The sequence below is a fragment of the Glycine soja genome, chromosome 18 (assembly GCF_004193775.1).
Source record: "Glycine soja cultivar W05 chromosome 18, ASM419377v2, whole genome shotgun sequence".
In the NCBI taxonomy this organism is placed as follows: Eukaryota; Viridiplantae; Streptophyta; class Magnoliopsida; order Fabales; family Fabaceae; genus Glycine; species Glycine soja.
In genome coordinates, this window is record NC_041019.1 from 48,033,708 (window position 1) to 48,059,172 (window position 25,465).

Here is a 25,465-nt window from a genome sequence, read left to right on the forward strand (position 1 = left end):
ATTTAAATAATATATATTATTTCCAAATATAAAATATTTAATTAAAGAGATGTTTTAACATTTTAGTATTTTTATTTATTTTTATTATCATTAAAATGATTTTATTCAAACTAAAATAATTTCAAAAAATATTTTTTATTATGTAAATATATGTTTTCATTCGAAAATAAAATTAATTTTAAATAAAGTAAAACTTTTAAATATTTTTACAAAATAAATTTTAGCTTAAATTTATAAACCTGCTTTATTGGTATAACTTAAGTTAAATTACTCGGTACGTAGGTATCTAAATTATTTGATAATTTTCAAGTTTGTTCCAAAAGTAAAATAAATAAAATAATTATTGAATTTCTAAATTAAACACCTTATTTGAACCGCCAGAAATTGACAATATTTAGCGGTTTTTGAAAATCTTATATAAAGGCTTAATTTACAAAAATAAACGATTAAAGAGTCAATTAAAATAATTAATTTAAAGACCAACTTAATTTTTTTTAAATAATTTAAGCATCAAATGAAAATTTTAAATTTTTTTTACTACACTGAATAATTTAACCTATAACTCATTATACTTCTACTTTATTTGAATAACTTTTGAAGGGGGGGAATGAATCAATCATGTCCTTATTCTTGCACTTATGTTTGATTTGTATAACTAATTATATCAATTATTTTTATTCGTAAAAATTAAACAAATATAAAAAAATTATAATATATTAATTATTTTGTTAAATCAATTAAACTAGATATTTTAATTATAATATATATATACATATATATATATATATATATATATATATATTAGTCGTTAAACTCGTTTTATTGATTAAGCATTAATTTAAGAGAAGTGGGGATTATAAAACTCATAGGATGCATGCATATTAAATTAGATTTAATTATTTAGCATGGTGTCCAAGTTTGCGTTGAACATGACTATTTTATTATTTTTCTTTTGGATGTCATCAATTCATCCATCTATCTGTTCATTCACACACGTAAGCTTTTCGTGGATTCTAAAATTGGATTGCATTTTTCAAAGGTCGTGAACTGCATGCCGCCACCAAAAAGTAAAATATGGAATTTGGGGCTGCTTGTACCCTGTAGCTTATTTTTATATAATATATAATCAAATATTATTAACATGGCACATATAAATGGATTTTGTCAGTGAAATAATATGATTGTTAATGTGATCATCTTTAATTGTCAATATAAAAACATATTTATTACAAGTTCTTTCTGTAAACTCTTCTTCCATGGTTGTCTCCTCTTATTCTTTCCTTTTAAGGATCATCACCAACCCAGCCATCAATCACCACTGGCGCCACCTATTGCACCACCACCAGCCACAGCTCGCACCATTGCCAACTGCCATTGTCATCTTCCTCCAACTTTCAAACCTCACTTCTCTCCAAGTCTCTCTCACACTTGGCCCTCAAACTCACTTGTCAGTTGTAGGTGAAGAAACGGAAATGATAAAAACAAAGAGGAGGAGAAATACTTTGTCATATAATATTTTATTGATTTGTTGTTTTTCCATCTCTGGGAATATATAGAAATAGGATAAATAGTCACTTTTATCCCTAAATGTGTAATTCGCTAACAAATGTATTCCTGAAAAATGAAAATACAAAATTTGATCTCCAAAATTATAAAAAGTGAAACAAATATATCTGGCCGTTAACTTTCGTCTGTCACAATTAATAAAATAGTCAAGATTCGAAGAAGTGAAATATGAGATATATTTATATTTTATTTATAGTAGATTGTGATAATTATTATAATTTAGAAAAAATTGTAATGATTGATACATTGTTAAAATGTTTATTTTGGTAAACTGGTACAATATTTATTTCGGATAATTTCTATTGTGACAAACAAATTATAGTTAATAATCAATATTATGGTTATTGTTATGGTTGTTTTAAATTATGTTTGCTAATATATTTTTTTAAGTCATTATTGTAATGTTATATTTGTAGAGATAAAAAAAAATGGTGAAAATTTACCTTTAAATGAAATAAAATTTTGGGTCTAACAAATTAATCCAATAGAAACATTCTGATATTTAGGTCCAATAAAAAATTATTGATATTTTCGTTCAATAATGATAACTTATTGACATTTTGGTTCAATGGAATAAACAGACATTTAAGTCCCAACAAAAAAAGTACTGACATTTTTCTCCAATAAGAAATTACTAACATTTACGTCTAAAAATGGTATCATATTGGTATTTTCATCCAATCTGCATGATCACGTTGACAATCATTTCAGTGACACATTCGTCCTTTTGTGTCATTTAGACTATTTTATTAACGATAACATATCAAAGTTAATGACCGGATATATTTATCACATTTTTTATACTTTCGATAACTATATTTTATATTTTTATCTTTCAAAAATACATTTGTCAGTAAAATTATACATTCATTAATAAAATTGATTATTTATCCTAAATTTTTTTAGTACGTGTCATATATAAATTAATTAGAACAATAGATAAATGATGATTCTAACTTCTAAACCACTCAATAATTTCTCTCTGGTATAACTTCTCAAAACTGACTTGAGAGATATCGTGTTATATATAACTAGCTAGTTGGAAAGTTTTATAATTATTCAAGTTTATCACTTTAATTTAATTAAAGGGGTTACGAACATCAAACCGATTAATAAGTATATTAAATCTATGCTATTAAGGGTAGATAGGTAGTAAATTTTTTTTTTCATCATATGGGTACATAAGGATACATGCTTTATGTTTACTTAAACTGTTTATACTCATAAATGATACATTTTTTTAAAACTAAAGTGTTTTAATCGAGAATTAAAGATTATTTTTTTAAAAAAAAGTTTAAATGTGTTTTTTCCTCAAATTTAGGTCACGGTTGTTTTTGTCCTCCTAAATTAATTTTTTTATACTTCAATTTTGATTTTTTTTTCTTTTTAGTCCCTCTGGACTGATTTTAAACAATTTGAATATACAACTTATTGTTTTGAGGGATTAAAATTGTGTATCCAGATTGCAAAACATCATCAAACTCAACAGGGACTAAAGTAGTATTTTTAAAAAAAAATTGGGAGACTAAAAAAAAATTAAGGAGATAAAAAATAATAGTGACTTGGGACCAAAATTATGTTTAACTCTTTTCAAAATATGAAAATCCACTTAAAGGATTAACAACTTTTAACAAATATTTTTTATCCGCACATACCTAGAGATCAACTCTTGACCAAGAGATAAATTTCAGGTGATTTAAAGTGGTTTTTCTTAATAATAGATAGTTTTTAATTAATTAGTTATTAAATTAAAAGCTCCATTAATTAAATTAATAATTAAAAACCCAATATTATAGTGACACGATTTAGAAATCAATATTTTTTTATTAAGTAAAATGATGGTTAAAAGTACAATCCTTGATTTGAAAAAAATAATAAAGGAATGAAATATTTTTATTTTAATTGGAGATCGAAATTGAAAATTAATTAAAATAGAGACTGATTTCTTAAATGTATCACAATATTTTTACCACAACGAATTAAAAAACAACAGTATTTTTGTTCACATGCACATGCAAAAGATATAAATTCCTCTCACTCGAATTGACGCCTTTTGATAAACATAATATAATTTATTTTTGTAAATAATATCTGTTAGTTTTTTTATTCCGAATTCCCTACCGTCACTGCATGATCTTGTATTTAACATCCAGTGTTTTAATTATTTTTTGCATAATATTTTATTAACTTAAATGCCAGTCTGTTTCCATAAGAAAGTCTGCATGCAAGCAATAGAAACTCGACACATGCAGAATAAATCCTTTTAATTATGGGCGGTTGATACGACACTTTGATGGCTGGAAGTTAAAATTGTATTTTTAGTTTCCGTTTATTTTTAGTTTTAGATTTGATCCTTAATAATTTAATTCACCAATTTAATTTTGTATTTTATAAAATTATACAATATTGGTTCTTCATATGGATGTGATACATGACCGACAACATCACTTATTAACGGTCAAGGTCATCCAATTATGACTTGAGAATCAATATTGCACAATCTTATAAAATAGAAAAAACAAATTAGTAAATTAAATTAGTGAAAAACCAAATCCAAAATTAAAGATAAAGGGAAGGATTAAATTTGTTGTGTAATTTTTCCCATATAGAATAATGCTGACCGCAAATTAATTTGTTTTTATATGTATTAAATTGAAATTGAAATTGAATCTTAATATGTGTGGGTGGAAATTTCGTGTAAATTAATTTTTGACTGCAGAAAATTACTTTCCTTAGCTGGTTGGTAAGTGGTCTATATCATTGACTCGAGCAACATGAGTCACATAGGAACGATGGAAAATCTGAACCATGAACTATACCTTCCTTTTGTTTGCATCGGTCATTACAAACAAAAATAACCAGTACAATGATGTTGACCAAACATCGTCAGCATATGATCTTCTATTTTCGTGCCGATTACCTAGTTATATGATAGAATCATAGAAACATTAAGAAGACGACACTATGAAAATTAGTGACAATAACATAGAACTGAAAAACTAGCATACTATTATATTTGGCCTATTCCTGATAGGAACCTAAGCAGAAAAAAAAAACATGATAAATTGATGATGGAAAACGTGACACGCTGATTCCGTATGTGAATACTTACTTTTAGAGGTTCGAGGAATGGATTGAATGAATTTATTTTTATTTATATTTGATTTGAAATTTTTATAAGATATTTTTATTTAAATCAGATCCTAATATGATAATATATAAAATAAGATTAGATTAATTTAAAGTGTGGCCATGACATATCCAATTATCAATTTTAATATTAAGATATGTTTTACATTATATATTTCAAAATAAATAATATTAATATAATATCCTGATATATAAAATATCATCTATTAAATAAATTTTTTATTAATATATAATTATTTTTTTAAAAAATGTTTTTTAAGAGTATAAAACACTAGTTTAAATTTAGATGATCCAATATATTAGAATTGACATTAACTAAACCAACTCAATTAGTTCAAAACACAATTCAATAATTAATTCATTAAATTTGAATTAAAAATTATACTCATTAAATAAATAAATTGAACTCATTTGATTCTCGTATATATATATATATATATATATATATATATATATATATATATATATATATATATATATATATATATATATATATATATAAACACTCAATGGGCTTTATAGGAGCTCAAGCTTCACCATCACCGATGGTTCCTTCGCTTCTTTAGTGGGGAATTTGATTTCAAGATTTATTGCGAGCACAAAGGGGGAAAGAGATACCATTTTCAATTGATTTCTTCCCTATTCTTGTACTCAACAGATTTCACAAAAAAGAAAAAATCACCAAAGGAAGAACAAGAGGGAGGGAGGAGATATGAGAGAAATATATTTTGTGATGACTAAAAACGGTTAGTATCCAAGTATTATTAATGGTATTGATTTTAAACTGATAAAATTAATCATTTTGAATCATTTAAAAAAATAACTAAAATCAACATTTTAAAAAATAAAAAAGCAAAGTAAAAAAATAAAAATAGAAGACTAAATATATCACTTAACCTATATAATAATACAATAGCATGCAAAGTTGCAAACTAGTTATTAGCTTGTCATTCATATATATTGTATAGACTATATTGCATCTTTATTTTTAATCAGACTATTATTTATCTAAAAAATATTAGTTAATTGCAAATTTAAAAGCTTAAAGATCCAAATTATTTTTTTATTTCTTTTGGTTGAGTCATAAACACCTCTACTAATTTTCAAGAAATACAGAACCCAGAGTGAATAATAAAATAGGGAGTATAAAAAATAAAATAGGGGATGATAAGAAAACACCACAACGTCCTACAAAACAAAATCTATTTTAAATTACTATTTAATCGAGATCTTTCAGTTTTGATCAAACACATTGACAATTTGATCATGCCTCAAGGTATCACTTCAATATAATCAATTTATATTGAGGAATTCACTATTCAAGAAAGATAAACTACATATAACCTAAACATTCTATCATGCAGTTACAATTGAAATTATATGATCCATCCATCCCTTTATTAATGAAGGATTCAACTCCAAGTAAGTGCAGTAACTTTCGGAGAAACTCAAGACAATCTTTAAAGCAATAAGAATTGTGTATAAGCCTCTCTTGTCTATATAAAAAAGAATTTTAATATTCACTCTAATTTGGAAGAGCCATTAATCTTAGAGTCGGTTTGATAGTACACAACATCCCCCGTGTCACTAACAAAATGGTCAGTCTTGAAGCTCCTTATTATTTCCCCAATAAGGTGAAAAGGAAGAGGTGCTGCTGATTTCTTTGGTTCTCTATAATATTTTCCAAACACTGGCTTAGCAGCCTCAGTCTGCAAGAGAAGCAAAAACAACATTCAAACTCAACATCTTAAGTAAATCAGTATCCATTGTTTCAAAACAAATAGTAGACTAGAGAGACACTCACAGCCTCAACTAAGTGATAGTGTGGAATTTGAGGAAATAGGTGATGAATGACATGAGTGCCAATGTCATGGTGAATGTTATTGATCCATCCATAATCACGATCAAGAGTAGTTAGACCACCCCTGAGGTAGCTCCATTCCTGTTCAACAATGAATATGAAAATATTAACACCCCAATAAACATAGAGCAAATAGTGTATGTATTGGCATTATCATTCAACCATGTATGATATGTTTATTGACTTTTACAAGTCATATCAATGATGATTTTTAATTGATTAACAATATAAAAAAATTACACTAACAATGCATGAAAATTAAACTCATACACATAACAAAAGTATGTCAAGACACAAATAGACCAGTCCTTTTCATAAGAAAGACTTTAAAGAATGAAAGATACCTTTCCACGGTACCAAGGTAATTTGTCTTCATGGCCATGATGGTGCAAATAAGTCACCAAATCCAACCACATAACGAATATCTTCAATTCCAAGAAATTCAAATGAGAACTTCATTCATTCTTGATTCAAAAAGAACCATGGAAATGATGGAAAAGAGGAAGAAACTTACAACATAGGGAACACCATAAAGCTTAAGAAGTTGAATTGGACCCATTACAAACCCCAATCCAACAAGCAATCCCAACATAGCAGCCCAACAAGCTGTGGAAGTAATAACATCTTTTCTTTCATTGGGAACGAACAAGTCACTGCTGGGGTCAAAGTGAGAACCAGTCTTCCCAGGACTCCTACTAAACTGGATTCAAATATCAACAGCCACCATGTCAATTCTTCTACCAAGACTAAAGAGTAATTAATGTTCAAATTATGGTCAAAGCAGAATAACTTACAAGGTACACAGGAAATGCAAGAAGTGGAAAAGGTGCTGTGAATCTTAACATACGAGTTACAGTGTCCAAGCTTCTGAACAATTTTTCAGGCAACTGCAGGGATTACCAATACACCTCTTATGTCAGAAACTTTGATCACTTAAAAGGAAAAAACTTAGATAAAAAGAGCATGTCTTAAAAACAAGAACATTGATAGTCATCTCACCGGATGCCATGATTCATCATTTTCAGCATGACCATGATGTTGGTGATGAGTCCTATGACTGATTCTCCTGTATAAAATATCAGTTTCAAACATGAATTCAAAACTAAAAAAAAAAGAGTAAAATGTGTTTTTATCCCTACAAATATCTCAAAATTTGATTTTAGTCTTTACAAAAAATAATATATTTTTAGTCTCTACATTTATCAAAATTAATGTGGTTTTAGTCATTCATCAAGACTAAAAAATCTTATTGTTCAAATGTAGAGACTAAAATCGTATTATATTTTTATAAGCACTAAAACCAAATGGCAAGATATTTGAAGGATTAAAAACATATTTTACTCTAAAAAAAATTAGAAAGGCTATTCCACCAGAAGCACTAGCATACCATCCATGATATGGCACTAGAATTGAAGAATGCAGCAGATGTCCAACAACACTGTTCAATTTGGAGTTGTTTGAAAAGCTTCCATGACCACTGAAACACACAAAACAACAAGTAAACTCATCAAGTCACAATTTTGAAACCCAATTCTGCACTCCATCTAGCTACATCCAAATTATAACAAAATGAAGAAAAGAAAAATAGTTATTAGTACCAATCATGACCAAGAACAAACAGAGCCCAGAACATAGTGCCTTGAGCAGCCCAATAGAGAGGCCAAACCAGCCAATTATTGAGATACGCAGCAGCAGCAGCCAAACCAAAGACAGCAATCACATCCCTCACCACATAGCTCATGGACCTCCAAGGGTCCTTCACCCAGCAATGCTTTGGAATGGCTGCTCTAATATCAGCCAAGTTGAATGGTGGCGGAGCACCAGGGTCAAATTCTGGAAGCTTCTCATGCTCAACCCCATTAGTCCCATTGGTTAAATCAACACTCTTTTGCTCCTCTTCAATGGAAGCAACCCTCAAAGGGGCACTCACTTTCAGCCCCCAATTCCTCTCCCTAAGGTTGCACCTCAAAGGTTGAAACTTAGGACCTGCCACTACCTTGTTTGTGTCCAAAAATTCAACCCTTGAGGTGCTGGACAAAGCAGCCCCAGTTCTAGGTCTAGGAATTACTGGAGCAAGAGGCTTCAAGCCACATTCTGATAATATCCAAGTTGCCATTGGACTAAAAAATGAAACTTCAGAAAAATTAGAAGAAAAAAAAGGTTTATTTATTTGGTCAGGTTCCTGGTGCCTCCAGGAACTAAGATGGAAAAATCCTCAGAAAGGTGAGAAACAAAGAAGAACACAAAAGATGAGAACCAGAAGGAGAAGAGAAAAATTGCCACCAGAAGCAAAATATCTAGTCCTAAAACACTAAAATATTTGGTCATATAATACAATACTCCAAAAATACAACTTGCTTGTGAAATTTAAGATTAACACACTTGAGGCGGCAACTTGTATTTCAACCTCCAACAACAACCACACAGAATTTAAACAACCCTTTGTTCTTCGCAGGTCTTCGAGCTTCGATTTGAGACTTGGAAGAATAAAGGGCCAAAAGGGTGTTGAAGGGAGGCTGAAAGAATGTGTCTTTGTTGCTCGATAATGATTCTGAGAATCGGAGGCGGAACTTATATATAAAAGGGTGAAGCAGAATAAGGGGTTTGTAGATTGTGAAGGGGTAATTTAGTAATTCACAATTTTTTTATTGTGTTTTGTGTGTAGTATGGAAGAGACCAACCCAATCCGTGTTTACTTTTACTATATTGATATTGATTAAAATGTGTAGACTTTGGAATGGAATTAAATTAAGGTCATTCTTGCCGTGTATTTGACCCGTTAGGATGGAATGGAATGGAATGGAGGATCATATTTTATGCCCATCCTTCTTCTTTTTTTTAATATGTTTTTAGTTTTTAAATTTTTTTAAAAAATTATTTTTAGTTCTTAGATTTTTTAAGTTTTTTTTAGTCCTTTAATTTTATTCTATTCCTACTTTTAGTCTCTTAACTTTTTTTTATTATTTTTAGTCTCTTAAAGATGAAATAAAGGTTAATAGACTAAAAATATATATTTTAAAAAAAAATTAAGGACTAAAAATATAATACATTTTTTATCTTTATTTACTAAGAGAAAAAAGATACTTTATTCCTTTCTATATCAAAAAATGATGAATATTAAATTAAAAATATAATTATTTTGGAATTAAATTGTATATATATTTAATGGGTAATCCCTTATATTTATAAATGTATAAGATTATATGCTTCATCAGACCTTCACTTGCCCCAACATTATTCTCACATCCAATTGGTATATTATCTTATATTTTTATGTTTTTAATATCAATTCAACTATTTAAAAAAAAACTGTAAAATATATTTTTAATATCTTTAGTTCCAACTTAAATTTTAATATTTTTTAAGAAATATCCATAATTAAAAATAAAAATATATTCAAAATTATTTACCGTTAATGTAAAATATAATTTATATGTTTAAAAATTTATTTATTATAAAATTTAATTATAATATAATTTATATATTTAGAAATATTTATTTATTAAGGAATGATTAAATTATCATTGTCTAACTTTCACATCTACTACACTATTTTTTATAACTTCATATCGAATGTGATTTTTATTTATCCAACCGTTAAATTATATCTAAATATTACTAAGATTATTTGTGTCAAATTTTGTCAATATTGAACAACAACAAGAAGGTAATCAAATGGTTCATGTTTTAGTATATTTTATAATGTTTATATTACGTCGATTTTAATTCATATGACCATGATAAAAAATAATTTTGAATTAATATGAAATTTTAGATGTGATCTATATGAAAAAAACTTCCAATCCAACAGTGAGTTTTAAGAAAATATTATTCAATTGAAAATTATAAAATAGTGTAATAGTTGTCAAAGTTATATCGATATAATTTGATTTCTTCTCTTATTTATTATAAATTATAAATCTTAGTTGTATAAAATAAAAACTTAACCTTGTGCAATGCATATGCTAAAATACAAGTTATTTATATGCAATTAAAATATAGAGAAATAGCATCAGATTCTTTTTAACCCATTATTATTGGTTGAAATTTATTAAAAATTACACATTTGAGTATATTTAACTTCTTATTTAATAACTCTTTCTCTCATAATTTTATATTTTTCAATAAATTTTAATCAATGAGAAAGTATGTATTAAAAGGAATGTATTAAAAATGCATGTTGATAATAGTCATCTAAAGTATGACTTTGTCCGTCTCAAAATAAGTATCATATTTAAAGAAAAAAAATTATTCCAAAATAAGTGTGATGTTAATTTTTCAATGTAATATTAATTTTTTCACTAATATCCCTATTAAGTGTTGCTTTAACTTTTCAATGTAATACTAATATTACTTTCTTTTATTTATTTAATAATGTTAGTTTTGTAAAAATACTATTTTATTTATTTATTAATTTTTCTTTATCTATGTAAAACAACCTAGAACGACATTTATTTTGGAAAGGAGAAACTACTATGATACTAGTATATCTATTCAATATCAAATATAGGAAGACAAAAGTTTAATTAGTATGCAAGTCTTCATATTTTACTAAATTTTTATTTATTTTAATTGGATCCCAATTTTTTTTCAATTGGGTCCTCTAGTATATTTGTCTTTATGATAAATAATTGCAAACACCAAATTAAAGGCGCAAATAATAGACTATAGAGTTTCAATTTTTGCTTGACAATTCAATCTAATTATTCTTTCATGAGCCTCTCACAATTGTTTGATTATATAAAATGTTGAGACCTTGTAGAAAACTATCACGGTTGGAGGAATGCCCATAACACTTTTGACATTCTCCCTCAAAGACTTTCTATATGATTGATTATAATTTATTGGAAATAATTAATTTTGGTGAGTTTTACTTCTCATTTAATATAAATTAAAAGAAAAAATCATTAAATGATAAGAAAAACCTAAAAAAATGGATTTTTAGTAAATTTTAACCCATCATAGAAAGTGTCTTAGAAAGAGAGTATTAAAAAAAAGTGTCCTAACATTTTTCATTACTATTGACTCAATCATGCTTATAATAGCATTTTTCATCACTATTGACTCAATCATGCTTATAATATACTTCAAAAAGTATCCATTCATTGTCTGCATCTCTAATTAAGTATTTGTAGCTGATTCTCATTAAGATAATTATAAGAGAGGACTCAATTGAAAAAAATATAAAATTTCAAAGATTTAATTAAAAAAATTAGGGATTTAATTGAAAATTGATAAAAATATGAAATTATGGATCAATTTTAGAAAAAACTATATCATACTAATTAAGAAAAAGTTAATATCATCTCATTGTACTAATCGAATTTGAAAAGTAGTTTTTTTTCTTCTAAACTATTATTGCTTAGAACTTGATATTAAAGGATTAAAAAACTAAAACTTGATATTAAGAATAAAATAGAGTTACTGAAAATGAAATTTGTATTTAATGAGGAATATTTTTAAAAATAATTCAATTAAATAAGTTAAAGTTTATTTATATTTAAGATACAATGATTTTTTTCTTATATTCTATATTAGAGGGTATAATATTAGTTAAAGAAGAAAACGAAAAATATGTATCGCGATTATAAATTATAAATTAATATTGGTGATTTTTTTTCTTTTTCTTGATTTGATGGTAAAAAAGGATTAAAATAGATTCATTGAAAACATTGTTTCAAATGAAGGATATTTTAATTTTTTTTATTAAATAAGATAAAATTAATTAAAATTTGTTTATATTTAAGATATAATATTTTTACTTATATTCTATATTGGAGGGCATAATATTAGTTAAAGATGAAAACGAAAAATATGTGTCGCGATTATAAATTAATATTGGTGTAATGTTTTCTTTTCCTTGATTTGATGGCACAAAGTGCAAAGGTCACCGGATTTGGAATAAGAAGCCGGTTTTCCTTCGTTCATGGGTCGGTGGGGTATTATCATATTCGTGTATGAATGTGAAAGGGAATCATGAGCCAAACATCCATGTGTCACACGTGAGATTAGCATTTCACAAATATATTGGTCGGAATAAAACATGTGTGATTTATTTACAGTTATTAGTATTTGCATTTCACAAATTTGGTCGGAATATATGACTGAAATTGTATTTGTGCTTCACTTTATCAGGAGGCATACTCGCATATTACTATAAACTTATTGTTTCATTGTATTTACGAAATTTGGTAAATACTTATTAATATTTATGCTAACACTTATATTATTTTAATTGATGTGTATATCACTTGAGTTTTACATATTTTTCCTTTGGTGTTACTTATATGAATTTATATAATATATATTATTTTCTTTCACAAACAATTTTTTTAAAGATGTTTGGTTAAAAATTGATAGGTTTTGTTGTTAAAGGCTTAACATATTAAAAAGTTTTTTATATTATTATTAGTAAAAATTTTAATGTAATTTAATTTAAAAATTAAAAAAAGTATATAAATTTAATGAAATAATATTTTAGTAAAAACTACAAAAATTGAGCCAAATCAAACTATAAAATATTGGTTTGATTTGCTTTAAATTTTATTTTAAATGAAAACCAAATCAAACCGAATCATATATATTTCTTTTAAATTTGGTTTAAATTTTATTTTAAATGAAAATCAAACCAAATTGAATCACATATTTTTTAAGTTTGATTCGAGTCATTTTGATAGGAAAATAAAACCAAATCAAGCCATGAACATCCCTAATCATTACTTCTTTGTCCCATTATAAAATTAACCTTATTATCATTAATTCATTTTTATTTTTTGTTGTTCATATCATTAATCATTAATATTACAAGAGATATAAGTGAAAAAATATAATTAAAGCTACATTGAAAAATTAAAATCACAATTATCATTAGATAATTTTTTTCTTACACAACGATTATTATAAGAGGAAAGGAGTAAGTAAAAGTTTTTTTCTTAGATCACAATTTGAAGTTTTTAAAACAAAGTAGCATGATAGAGCTCACTAAAAGTTAGCTAAGCAATTCCATTTTCTATGTTATCTTTCGATCTATTGGATCAAAGATTAATTATGCTAGCGAGTGAATAATAAATAAAAATTTATTAAAAAAACTTAAATATGTCTTTTATGTTATTTTTTATCTATCAATTAATTTAGTAACTAATTTTACTATTTCTAATTCAAATAGCAAGCTCAACAACCTTCAACTTAAAATTACTATTTTCTTTTGAGTTTTCAATTAACTTTTAGCTATTTTTTTTTCTAAGCAGACTGATTATCTAATCATTTTATTTGCCAAAAATTAAGATGAATAAGACAATGATGCAATTAGTGTTAGGTTCAAAATGATTTTAATCTTGATAAATTTTCTGAATCAAGCTAGTCTTCTGAATGGTTGTTACCAAGGACTCCAAAAACAGTGACAAGAACAAAATTCAAGAAGACAAAAAGAAAGAACTCTACATATCAAAGCTATTGAAGTTAATCAGAAAGATAGTACACTTCATCAGAAAGTTTAATTAAGTCTTTCTTATGAAGGAGTATCGAGAAGTATTACTATTATATGATGTTAAGTCCTGAGAAGCTAAATGATAATGGAGTATGACAAATGATTCCAAAATCCTATAATCACAAAGTCAAGACTACTCAAGTGCTGAGAATCATGACATTATAAAGGTTGATTATGCAATATGAAAGTGCATTCTGAATAGACTTGCTACTCAGAAGAGATAACCATAACAAGTTCGTTTTGGAATAAAACGGAAAATGTGAAAGAAAATAACATTCATAAAACCCTGCTTTTTCAAAAAAAAAAAAAAAAAAAAACTCGATGAGGTTGCCTGCCCAAGCATTAAAAGATACATGACATAAATCAGAAAGCTGGTCATGAGTTAATAGCTCTTATCTATTATCAGAAAGATATCAGGCTCAACTTTCTCAAGACATTATTACTCTTTTTATATAAAGTAATTTTTTTAAGTTATATTAACTAATCTTCAAATATCAATTTTGAATAATGGCAAAAGAAAAAAATAATGGCATAATTCTAGTAATAAAGAATCACTAACCACTATTTGACAACAAATGAAACAAAAACAACGCCAGCAGCCACAAAAATATATATAATATACAAGACAATAAATACATACAATTCATACGGACAATTTTTTTTTCTATATTTGCCACCATTTCCTCCTTTCCATGGTCTTGACAAGCTCATTTGCTAATGATGCAAAATTTTCAGCTCCACTTTGCAGTTCAGCAGTACGTTGGCTGATTCTCTGAATCAAATTTGAACAGTAATAGTTTATTTTGACACTGTTTATGAATAATGATAATGATACTTTCAACATAAGAAATCTATGATCCATGTACTAAAAACTAGAGTAGAGAGTGAACAAAGATGTTTATAATTAACAATAATAGTTGAAAACTAGACAAATGACAACTTCCATGTCAAAGCAACGACTACCGAGGGTCTATAATGTTTAAGAGGGAAAAAAAGGTCGACTTAAACATGCTTTTAGTTCTCGGAAATATGATATTGTTGTTTTGGTCCCTGAACTTTTTTTATTTATTTTTAGTCCCTAAAAATTATTACGACTATCCATGTTTGTTTTGAAGAATTAACAGCAACAAAGTTTTGTTGTAGAAGTTATGCAAGTTGGCATGATGAGATCAGACAAATTTCTACCTCCAATTTTTCCTGCCTCTCCATAAGCTTGTTTCTTGCTTGGGCAGCAACTGAAGCAGCATCCTGAAACCAGGCATTGATTAATAAATTAACGCATCGAAATCAATAGTGTTAAAAGACAGAAAGGATAGTCAGCTTAGCATTACCCCAGTTTTTCTATAAGTAGCCATAATTTCTTCAGGTGTTCTAAGTCTTGGCTTTATATCATCATTATTGGTCCCTCCTTCAAATAATTTCTCTCTATCTTGCAACTTATCTGCAGGTAGAAGGAAGAAACTGTCACTAATCTTTGTAGTTAAAATGTGATATATGTTTTGAAAGTGATTTACCTTTCTGTTTATTTTTAGCATCAGGAGATGAAGTAGAAGCCTTAGGTATGGGCTCATCTATTTCAATGTCATCTGTGCCAAAATATAGCATGTTTTGAGGCTTTGTTTTTTAAAGTTCAAACTTCAAAGTGTGAAAGTATTCAAATTATAAAAAATAAAAAACACTAAATGTTTAAAGAAAAATGTAAACCTATATCAAGCTCCACTTCTTTATTATCTGGGATTGCCACTGTTGGAGGTGAATCAGGCAAGGGGGGCTTAAAGAAAATGTCTTCCAAATGACCAAAATTGGAGGTTGGAATTTTAGTCACATCTGTTGGAGTGGTTTTTCCTCCTTTAAACCCTTTGACAATACCACCTAGAATCCCCGGCACCACGGTCTGTGCCAAAACAGTTAAGCTAATCAAACAGCTTTTCAATGGTGGGAACATTAGGATGACAAATAAGGCAAATCAGAGAACCTCATACCTGTTTTTTCTTCTGATTTGAAGAGAATCTAAAGGCAGCATCAGCAGCGGCTGCAAGAACTTTATCATGAAGACAAGGCAGATGCTCCGGATTACTAAAACAGAATAGAATTGTTATTCAAGTTTTTCTTCCTTATTTCTACAGTTTAACCAGACGTCCACAATGTTATCTCTTCATTACAGGATAACAAATATACCTGAATTCATTTTCGCCAGCCAGTAATGACATGAATGCTAATTCAGAACTGTTAGCCTGTAAGTTATGAATATAAGATGAGTGCTTTGAAGACCAATAATTGTATACTTTGAATTTTACTAAATGTTTTTGGCCAGAATACTAAAATATGTTTTACACTATCCAGAGGAATGGAATTCCTGACAATTTTGAAAGTTCTAGAGAGTATTGTACCAGTACTATCTGTCCATGATCATCAGAGCACATGGTTTTATCCATATTCACTTTATAATTCCACCTTAAAATTGACAATAAAGAGCTTTCCGCAACCAATTCCAAATCTGGTAAAGACCTGTTCAAAGCCAAGGGCAAAATAAGGGAGAACACCAAGAATTTAGTATTTCAAAGCAACTTTTCTTTTTGCTAGAATCCATATAGTCCTATTGAAAATACACCCCCAACCCTTCAGAAAAAGAAAAAAAAAAAAACTAGCACTTTCACCTGATTTCAAATGTTCCAGTCTGAAGCAATGATAGAAGCCCATAAACTTTGTCATCTTTCTTAAAAAATGTAGTCCAATAACAAGATTTAGAATGTTTCACTTTTTTAATTGGTTTCTTATGTCCCTGTAAAGAGTATACCATATATGTCAAACTCATTTGCACACAAACTTACAATGTGAATGCAAATTGTGAAGTGATAATGAACTCAAGAACCTGTATCAAAGATTTTGCAGAGAACAAGCGCAATGAATTCTCGCAGCATAGCAGAACAAGTGGATCCAACAGTAAATCTCCAGAGTGTGAGCTTTCTGAAGAGGGCAGACCAGCTTCTGATGAATTTACCCTAGTTGATAAGGGTTCTTCCTCCTCATCAGGGCTAGCATCAGCAGTATTCTTCACAGGTTCTTCCTGCAGCTTGTCATTTGATGCTTCAGACGCTGAGATGCTACCCTCTGGGGTACAAAAATCTGTTAGAATTTCCAATGATATGCTAAATGCAATAAAACTGAAAATATGCTGTGTTCTTGATGAAACTTGTACTTGCCTATAACATACATTGAAATTGCAGTGGATTCCTTCACTTGTAATGGCCGACTGCAGATAATTTTTCCACTATCACTATCAACTATATTAATTTTTCCATCCCGGGATAACACAAATAGTATTTCTTCAAGAGAGTTGCCTGAATCTGTTTCTGATGGCTTTAAACTATTCACACCACTAAGAAAATATGCTTCTTGTTTCCAAACTAATGAAGTAATTGGTGAACTAGAGCTAGGTACACCATCAATCAAGAACAAAACTGACAATGAAGTCATATTACAGACTGCAATCTGGAAAGAAGCAATTATCCAAGATGAATCAATTGAGAGATCGGACACTTTTACTTATGATCATATAAGAACAAGAAAGACAATGTGAATTAACAAGTAGTCAGATGATACCCACACGGCCACTTAAAAACCCAATAGCAAGTTTGGTTCCAGAATTTGCAAATGATAATGCTTGCACAGGAGAATCCAGAACAGAAAAGACAGAGCTACAATAAGGTCCTTTTCCTTGTGGAGCATCAAGGACTGCAATACATGTTTAGCAGCACAGCATAAGTCAAGGGCAAAAAAACATAAATGAAGAAGGTAGCCTTCCATGATGGCGAGAAACATCTAGGGATCACCTTCACTTTTTGTTTCTGTGACAAAATGGAAATTTCGTCCACCAGAGTGGCCTTTGAGGTCATAAATGCGAACCTATTAAAGTCATCACAGCAAAGGAAGTCAGTACAGAACAAATATTGCATTGTGTCAGATAGAACGACATATTACGAAAGATATCTCACAAGACCACATTCATTGCCCACAGCCAACAGTAAGGAAACAGAGCAGAAGTCCAATTTTGTCACTTGAGCATCTGAACCAGCCACTTTTATACCATTCACCTACCAAACACACAGGAGATTTGTGACATTTTATATGTGGAAAAGTAAGGACATTGTCCTTTTTTTGTGTGGATAAAATAGACGTGGAATGCTTACTTCTCCCTCTATGTAGCAAATATAAGATAAGACTGCATGTGTGGCATCACACACAAGGACAGATCCATTAGAATAACCCACAAAATAAACTCTCTCAACCACAGCACCTTTAGCCGTGGATGATAGACTGGGAACACCCCCAGTCAAGGGCCAATTTGAAGGAGCTGATCCAGGCCTTGAGCCAGTTCTCATTGCTGAGGCTACCTAAGATAAAGAAATAAGTTGATAAAAAAATCATATAATACACAAATTAGCAGCCAGGTTTGACAGAAACTACAGGCAGACAAATAAATTACCTCAGTGAGAATTTTTGATGAATTTGACTTACTGGGCAACCTGATAAGTATTGCAACAGTCAAACACGGATCAGCAATAGGTACTAGCACTGGAAACTCCACAGCAGAAACAGATGGCGTCCTCTTTGGCTGAGATGTTAATGTGGACAGACTATCATTATCATACAAATGTAGTTGTCCAGGGTTTGTCAGTACAAAAAGTTCATCTTTGCTGCTCAACCCCATTGTTCCAGGACTTGGCAGTAAAATCAAGTCTGCAAAAGAGCCATTAAGTGTAAGGTCTGCACGATTGGTGCATTTTACGGACTCCATCCCAGATGACCATTCAAGAGTTAAAACCTGTAATGAAGAGAGACACTCTAAAGTTTAGGGAAACAATATAGACATGCTAAGAAAAAATTTTAACATGTAGAAACACTGCCCATCAAAGCAACAGTAACAAGTGACCTGAAATCCCTACAACAAAGTCAACATCACATTTATTCAAAAATAACCATTGCTTAAACTTTACCATAAACTAACTGAATATATGGGAAGAAATAATGAAAACATATGGGGGGATGCTCAATTTATTAATCAGAGGGTAAGCCTGCATTAATATAAATATTTGTTTAACATTTATAAAGACTGGGTGGTGCTCAACCATATTAACAACATCATAAGGAATTTTCCATTACTTTATGTATCCTGTAGAGTCTAAGTAAAATATTTCTTCAATACATTTGGGATTTTAAGTATGATGAAACATAAAAAGAATGCCTGAATCACAACTTTGGACCAATTTTGAATGTATCACATATTTTAGTAAACTGTATAGTTTATCAAAATTCAGAAGCAACTGCCAATAAAACCAATAAAAAACAATTTAAAATGAAATTAGAAACAGACAAACAAATAACTCACAGTCAAAACTTCTTCAGATCCAATTTCATCGCCACCATAGACAAACAACTGTCCAGCACTATCACTTTGGGATTTATGGCTATTTGACCATTGTAAGACTATGACTGGGAGTCTTCTTTCTTCAGTTGAAAGTTGTAGCTTAACAACATTTTTTGAAGTTTGTTGGCCTTTAGAAGGTGCTGCTGATGACAAGTTCCAGAGAAGGATATCTCCATCTAAGTATCCCACAACAAGAATGGACCCAGTAGAAGATGCCCAGCAAAGAGCAGTTATCTCTTTGTCACCTAGATTTTGTTCTACAATATCAGCTGGAGGATTGGCGCCCGATTCGGAAGAAGAGTTACCATCTTCATCCTTCAATTGGAGATCTTTTCCACCACCAAGGAACACAATTCTAGCTTCAGAAACATCCCAAAGAATAAGCAGTCCATCCTCAAATGCAATTAAGAGTCTGCAAAATTGAACATAATGAGTATACTTTTTTTTACTCAACTATGTAATATCAGATCTCAGACAAGTATACGGAATATGCTAATAATATGGCAGATAAAAAAAATATGATAAGTATAGTTGTCAAGATTTCTTCACAAGCCTTCAAGTTAACAACCCCTTCTCATATAGAAAGAGTCATGACTGTGTTGAATACTGATGGAAACATTTGCTGGCTGGAAATATTTCACCCATCATTTCATCAGAGTTCAAAGATTTAGATACAAGCCACTCATGAAATCATGCAATGCTGTCTCTAAGAATATATACAGCCATGACAAATTACACAAACTTCTTTGGAGGTTGGCTCTGCAAGTTCATCAAATGTTTGTAGTAATTTTGAAAATCTGAGAAATTATTTGAAATGATATTGACAGTGAAAAAAGAAAAAATATGAATGTTCAACTAGGAAGTTATACTCTCATTTTACAAAATCTTATTTTTCAATTTTCCAAATCAATAAGTAGCTGTCAAGTAAAAATCCAATTTATAAATGTTCCAGACAGAGAAGTAAGGCTGAAATGCTGTATGAAATATTTATATCTTGCCTGTTCCCAAAAGAAGAAGGTTGCAAAAGAACTCCAATGATTGGTTGCTCACTGGCTTCTGAAAAGCCTGCAGCTTCTGTCAAAGAGAATAAAACAATGACAATGAGCAGTTTTTAAATCAAAGAAAATCAAATAAGTATAAATGTGAAGCACAGATGTATGAATCATCTGAATAAGACATTTGAATATAGTGGTCATTTAAGATGTATAATGTATTGTGACTCAGCATTATTGATCTTAGTGCTGACCATGTTTCCCTTGTCCAAGAAGTCCAACATAATTTCCATGCAAAAGATAAGAGTGTTAGGTATTGAAACAAGTCTACACTAGGAGAAATAAGGGAGAGAGTAAGGGATATGTGATGGAAGCAGTGAAAGAAAGTAATGATAGAATATTTATTTGATACTGAATCACAGATGAGCTGTGTGCATAAAGAACAGACAGCTGTCAGTATGTGAATGGAGAAGATCTATGATTAGAGGGAGAGAGATGAATCCTGAATATTCATTGGAAGTATATTTTTTATAGCAATTTCTGTCTATGTTTACCCATTTGATCCCTATACCTACACAATCTTTATGTTTTAGTCCTACACCTAGAAATTACTCATTTTAGCCCCTACAAGTACACTTTTTAACTCGTTTAGCCAATTAGTCCCGATACATACACTTCTTAATTTATATTTAGTCCCTACAATTTTGGAAGGACTAAAGCAAATTGAAAAGTGTATGTGTAGAGACTAAAATGTAGAGATTGTGCAGGTATAGGGACCAAATGAGTAATTAATCCTTTTTTCATCTATTTTGTTACTGATTCTGTGTTTTCCTGAGGATTTTTCTCAGTTTTAAGCTCCCTTTTTGTTCCATAAATAATACCCAGTGATTTTCAGTTCCTATCGTCTCAAAAGAATATTTGAGAATTTATGATTGACTAAGATTGACAGATTGCATGTATGGCTTAAGAGAATGCAATATATTATGTATTATTTATCAATCATGATAACAAAAAACAAAAAAATAAATACCCCTTAGAAATTTTGCAGACAAATTGTATGATGACTTCAAAAGTTGTCCTTCCTCAGCTTCAAATTTTATCACAGAAAATAAGCCATGCTGGTCTCCAACATAACTGCACATTATAACAGAGTAGTAATGGTATTAATCAAGTGCCTTGTAATCACAACCATTTGCAGCTAACTACTACTACAAACAAGAGGAAAAATATACAGATTTACTGAATATAAGTATTTCACTAACAGTAACTTACATGAAATGTGAACCGCTGATTACAGAAAAAGCAGTAATATCGAACTCCCATTGTAAAGAACAAACAAGGCTCCGGCTCTCAAGATTCCAAACCTGCCAAAATTGTTAAAAAAAAAAGATAAAAAGACTAACTAAATGTGCTAAACTATAACACCTATAATAAGCAAGGAACTAAAAGTCTATCACCCTACTGATATAAATTATAAACCATAACTTGACATGCTAGAGTGCCCGTTCATAAACAATCACAGATATTACTGTTCATTCTACAATTAATAATGAATGGTAAGAAAAGAAGCCAGAAAAACAACCACACAATTCAGATATCAATGATAGGTCTTAAGGAGTGATGAAAACCGCACTATATAGGCTATCTAGGGGGAAAGAGAGCAGGAGAGGCAGGCAAATGCCTTTGTTTGAAAAATGTATCAACACAAACAGAAACTTACCTGGATATCATTGTCATTTAAGACACCAACTAAATGCCCCTGGTTTTGCAGGAACTGCAAATGCCAAAAGAATCCAAGCATCAATATGCCACTCACATAAGCTTAGATGGCTAAAAATTTGATAATTTTGTATCATAGAAAACCCAACAAGATCTAACTGCATATCAATTTGAGAAGTCCAATGCCACTTACCTCCAAGTATTTGTAAGGCAATTGCTTAGGAGAAACCAAAAGTCCTTCTATATTATCACCCCCAATCACCTTAAGTCTTCCATCCCTGCCATTAAGCTACAAGCAATCAAACACTCACATCCTATAAACATCCATTTGCCTCATATTCAGTCATCACTACATTTGAAGAATCACGCATTGTCTATTACAATAATAAAAGGGTTATGTCATCACTACATTTACCGGCTAAACATATACAAGAGTTCTGTCAGTTGGACTTTCTCTTAACTGTTTCTTATGACTATGACATGCATGTTTTTAACCAAAAGAACCAAAATAAACATTAATACGAAAAAATGAATTTAGGAAACACCCTCCCTCCCTTACACACCAGCAAAAATAAAGCCTCCTCAGAATTGAAAGAACTGACCTACTTATTTATCAAGGATAGTTAGAAAGAACATAACCACCAAGATGTTTCCCCCCTAAATATCTGAATTCACCTTAACCAAATAACACTTGTCTAAAACAATTATAGAATAAATGAAAAAGAGCAACTTTAAATTACTTATCAGTTACCACGGATAATTAGAATAACCCCAGATTAAATTTTTCTAAACTATTGAATCCATTTTCGTTTTTTAACCTGGTTATGCAACAGGAGCAAAGCAGACTGCAGTTACTAAACAACAACAGTACTATAAATATTAAATGAAAAATTATTTAACAATATTGTAACTTAAAAGTACTGTAACATACCCAATCAATAAAAAACAATAACAATTAACAATAAAATCAGAGAGAGAGAGAGAACTGACAAAGTCCCAATAGCCAAAAGTCGCTGAATGGGGTCAAAGGCGAGAACTGAAGCAGTCGATGGAATGCCATAGTGAATCACAATTCTGGGATCCAACTCATTTCCCTGCAAACCGCCATGCTGCAACTTATGCTGAACAAAATACAACCCAAACTCAGAAAAGAAGAATTTTTTGAAAAACAAAAGGAAACCCAGAAGAAGAAAAATGAAGTTGGATGAGAAAAAAAGGATTTTTTTTATTCTATTTTGGAATTTACGTTGGAATGGTGCAGCACAGCCTTGTGCAACAACCTCTTGGCAAACATGGATGCCTATGATGTTGTTGTTGTTGTTGGGCGTAGGTTGTTGTCTTCCACAGTTTGATTTGTTATGTTGGACTGATGATCATTCCAAAGCTTCGAATTTTCTTTTAGCATAAAAAATCAAACTCTTTTATTTATTTTTTAATTATTATTATTCTTTAGCTCATCTGCAGGTCAATACCAATGCAATAGTTGTTCAATAACACCTTTTTATTTAAATTTAAAATAAATTCAATTTGATTATTTAAAAATATTATCTAAAATATTTATTTATAAATTGCATCACTAGCATTAAATGGGGATGTAGCTCAGATGGTAGAGCGCTCGCTTAGCATGCGAGAGGTACGGGGATCGATACCCCGCATCTCCAATAATGTTAAATTTTTTGTAACGATTCGAACTTAGGTTTTTATTTGTCACTTCATTATTTTTGTTTATATATTGATATTTGTATCCATTCATATTTCTTAGCTGCTACATATCTGTCAGGTTTTTTTACAAAATTGTACATTACAATTACCGTACAAGATCGGTCCATAATTCGTATGTTCTTCGATCGCTTCATGTCGTCATTCACATTATATTTTCACTTCACGTTTTAAACTAGTATTTTCAACTTGGAGAAGTGAGAATATGGGCATCAAGAGACTTGATATTTTTTAAATTAGACATCTAAACTATTTAGCATTTTTAAAAAGGTCTTTGGATTATTTTTTATTTTAATTGAATCCTTAAATTTATATTTATTTTTAATTCGGTTTAATCCCCACTAACAAAAATTAACAAACAAATAACTTATATTTGTTAATAAAAAATTATGAACCTAATTAAAAAAAAAAACAAATACAATTCAAGCTACCAATTGAAAAAAATACTTCAGGAACTTAATTAAAAAATATTAAATAGTTCAAGAACTTGCATATTAGTTTAACCTATATTTAATTTGTGACTTTGACATTTTTCTTTTCTATCCATATATTGTACAAGTATTTTATAAATAAATATAAAATAAAATTATAAAAAATATTAATAATAAAGATATAAATTAAATTATTTAAATTTGAATTTTGAAGTTAAATTTTAAAATTTAGTTTGACTCATGAAATATTATTTTAATGAAAATTTGTACCTAATGTTACTTTTTTGTAAAATGGTAAAAATGAATTTTTAACTTATGGAATTAAGTAGAAGTGACAACATAGTCCACATGTTACTTTAGCTGGGAGACATGAAATATTGAATGAACTTTGCAATTGAGAATGCTAATGTATATGATATAGGCAATATAGTAGCTAGGTGAAATTTTTTCTAAACTCTTCTTAGCAACTGACATTTGGCTATATATATGGCTGTAATTTGAGAAAAATCAAATTACCAATTTGAAAAATTATGTTACTTATGCTTATCTACTTGTTGCTTCATTCTCTTTTGAGTATCTTATGAATTTCTTCTATTTTATGGAAACTTCTATTTACTTTTGTAACTTGTGATTCTCCAGCAAGGAAAGGTAGATGTAGTGGAAGCGGTTGACTATTACTTCCTTATCAGGGATCATCACTTGAATAGTTGAGTGAAATGTACCACCATTCTACAAGAGGCAGTCATTTATTTGAGGGTGGTAAGACAAAGAGAAATGTAATTTAATAAATTCATATTTGGTGAGTTTATTATGTGCATAATTTCAAAGGAAAAAAAAAAGAAAAAGAAACTAAAAAGAATAACTTTAGGAAACCCCATAAAAATTGTATGTCCTAGTTGTTTTCTTTTGCGGTTATGATTTTCACAAGAAAAATTCTTAATTTTGTACAAAAATAAAACAAAAACACTTGCAATTGGATGCAATGTTTTGAACACTAAGATGATGTCTTACACTATATTGAAGGAAAGAAGAATTTCTCCATAAGCTTAGTGTGGGAGGCTGAGGCTAAGCTTAGGCGTAGGCTCCAACGCCAGGATTGCTAATTTTCACTAG

The 25,465-nt window shown here is 29.5% G+C and overlaps 2 protein-coding genes and 1 non-coding gene across 3 annotated transcripts; 1 reads left to right on the plus strand and 2 right to left on the minus strand.

The window, feature by feature from the left end:
- Window positions 1–5,902: 5,902 nt before the first annotated feature.
- LOC114394696 (omega-3 fatty acid desaturase, chloroplastic) lies at window positions 5,903–9,135 on the minus strand. Its single transcript, XM_028356366.1, has 8 exons — window positions 8,176–9,135; window positions 7,965–8,054; window positions 7,577–7,643; window positions 7,372–7,464; window positions 7,092–7,277; window positions 6,922–7,002; window positions 6,521–6,658; window positions 5,903–6,425 (listed from the first exon to the last, which is right to left on the minus strand). The coding sequence occupies exons 1-8, from the start codon at window positions 8,691–8,693 to the stop codon at window positions 6,237–6,239; spliced, it is 1,362 nt and encodes a 453-aa protein (XP_028212167.1). The 5' UTR covers window positions 8,694–9,135; the 3' UTR covers window positions 5,903–6,236.
- Window positions 9,136–14,487: 5,352 nt separating this feature from the next.
- Window positions 14,488–23,613, minus strand: LOC114394695. The gene is made up of 24 exons (XM_028356365.1): window positions 23,449–23,613; window positions 23,193–23,323; window positions 22,396–22,480; window positions 22,204–22,257; window positions 21,756–21,847; window positions 21,514–21,617; window positions 20,490–20,565; window positions 19,453–19,903; window positions 18,550–18,888; window positions 18,254–18,457; window positions 18,059–18,157; window positions 17,897–17,969; window positions 17,671–17,798; window positions 17,267–17,555; window positions 16,936–17,174; window positions 16,721–16,845; window positions 16,454–16,571; window positions 16,242–16,297; window positions 16,046–16,139; window positions 15,768–15,957; window positions 15,578–15,649; window positions 15,395–15,504; window positions 15,249–15,311; window positions 14,488–14,835 (listed from the first exon to the last, which is right to left on the minus strand). Exons 1-24 carry the CDS (start codon window positions 23,494–23,496, stop codon window positions 14,728–14,730), a joined length of 3,348 nt encoding a protein of 1,115 aa, XP_028212166.1. The 5' UTR covers window positions 23,497–23,613; the 3' UTR covers window positions 14,488–14,727.
- Window positions 23,614–23,790: 177 nt separating this feature from the next.
- Window positions 23,791–23,863, plus strand: TRNAA-AGC. The gene has a single exon. It is a non-coding gene; the product is annotated as a tRNA-Ala (tRNA).
- The last annotated feature ends 1,602 nt before the right edge of the window (window positions 23,864–25,465 follow it).